Raw genomic sequence first — 1564 nt, forward strand, 5'->3', positions numbered from 1 at the left:
AATAAAATACTTAAAAATCTCCAGGGTGGAAATTACTGATTCCATAAATTCCATAGAAGTGCAACAATTTCTCCAATCAATTCCTCCGAGTTTTAATAGAACTACAATATAATAATAGTTTTATATATAAATGGACATCCTTAATAAAATATTAAAAATTTATCATTCAAGAAAACGAACATTTGAAAAAATTGTCATTCACGAAAAAAAAACTCAATGTGACATGCACGGGATAATTGAAAAATAGACAAAATAATATCGTAGACTGTTCAAAGAAAAAAGTATTTCATAGTGAGGTCGTATTCTCTGTACAAACTAGGCCTTCATCCTACAGCGAAAGCTCCTTTTGAATAAACTCAGCTCTTATGCTACAGGTACAGAATGACAAGTTATACGGTCTTCTACATCCCCATTAAAGCAGTTTCCAAAGTCCACGGCGCAGAAAAATCATAATCAAAAACCATGCCTTGGCTGACAAAATCTCTGTTCATATAATCCTGCAACTCGCTCGCATCCCAGGCATCTTCGTACAGTGCAAGCTGTTGTTGGTTATCAAAATCCTCCTCGAAAAGCCAGTTTTCTCCTAGGGATTGAAGATCCTGTTTCTCCCAGAAAACCGTCGATGTTCCCTTCGTAAATACACAGGCTTCATCCTTCAATTCCAGAACGAGGCTCGGTGGAATGCCGAGGTCATCGTCTGAAGCTTCCAGAAGATAAGAAAGATGAACGTCCGTGTCCGAAGCTAGGTTTTGGCTTTCGCAGCTTCTAGAAATATCGGAAGCCGCCGAATTATCCCCAGAATCGGAGAAGAGATTCGAAGTGGAACATGTCACTGCAATCTCTTCCTCGAGGCTTCTCATGACTCCCTCTACGAGTTCCTCGCTAGGGGCGCATTCTTCGTCTTCATCGTCCTCGGTCAATGTTTGGTCTACTTGCAGTAGATATAGAAACCCCTCCATTTCTTCTGCGTGGAATCGTTTCGGCTCCCAGACGTCCATGGTGTCCACCAGAGCCTCCGGCTCTCGCCCGCGTTTTCTGAGCATATCAGACATGAATGAATAAGTGCCCAGAGTTTCAGACACAGAAGACTACGCTCTTACAGAGACGAAAGGATGGTGATAATTTGGTTGCAGCGAAGAACTGCTATTCTTGCTCTTTTTGCTTAGATGTGTGGAAGAGCGCATAACATAGAACTGGATAGCTGGGTTGGCTAGATATAGCTGCTACACACAGCATCTACGGGAACCCTGTAATTAAGGAAGGAAATTTAGCAGAAAATGGAGGACTTCTTTAATGAAGAAATTGTGCCTAAAGCAATTTCCTTATGAAAAAATCGTGCCTAGAGCAACACTCTTAAATAAAAATGTGGAAGATTGCTTGCGTGGCTCCTTCTGGGCAACTCCCCATAAAATGTTCTTCACGGCAGAGTTTGACATTTTCGGCTCATGAGAGCGACAGGAAATTTATCACTACTTTTATCTAACTCTCCTACGACGCGAGAGTCGAAACAGGGTTAAGTTTACGGTTTAGGACCTGCATCAAGCTAATTAAAAAATATACATAT

At 41.2% G+C, this 1564-nt stretch overlaps 1 protein-coding gene across 1 annotated transcript; it reads right to left on the reverse strand.

The window, feature by feature from the left end:
- Positions 1–258: 258 nt before the first annotated feature.
- Positions 259–1329, reverse strand: LOC149170946 (uncharacterized). Its single transcript, XM_089427386.1, has one exon. It carries the CDS (start codon positions 1050–1052, stop codon positions 402–404), a length of 651 nt encoding a protein of 216 aa, XP_089283512.1. The 5' UTR covers positions 1053–1329; the 3' UTR covers positions 259–401.
- Between the last annotated feature and the right edge of the window lie 235 nt (positions 1330–1564).

This window comes from Pinus tabuliformis, chromosome 4_2 (assembly GCF_031772625.1).
Source record: "Pinus tabuliformis cultivar Carrire ecotype Pingquan chromosome 4_2, CPIR1, whole genome shotgun sequence".
Taxonomy (NCBI): Eukaryota; Viridiplantae; Streptophyta; class Pinopsida; order Pinales; family Pinaceae; genus Pinus; species Pinus tabuliformis.

What these genes read in the sequence shown, in the direction of transcription:
- LOC149170946 (XM_089427386.1), bottom strand. Translation starts at nt 1,052, where the DNA reads ATGTCTGATATGCTCAGAAAACGCGGGCGAGAGCCGGAGGCTCTGGTG.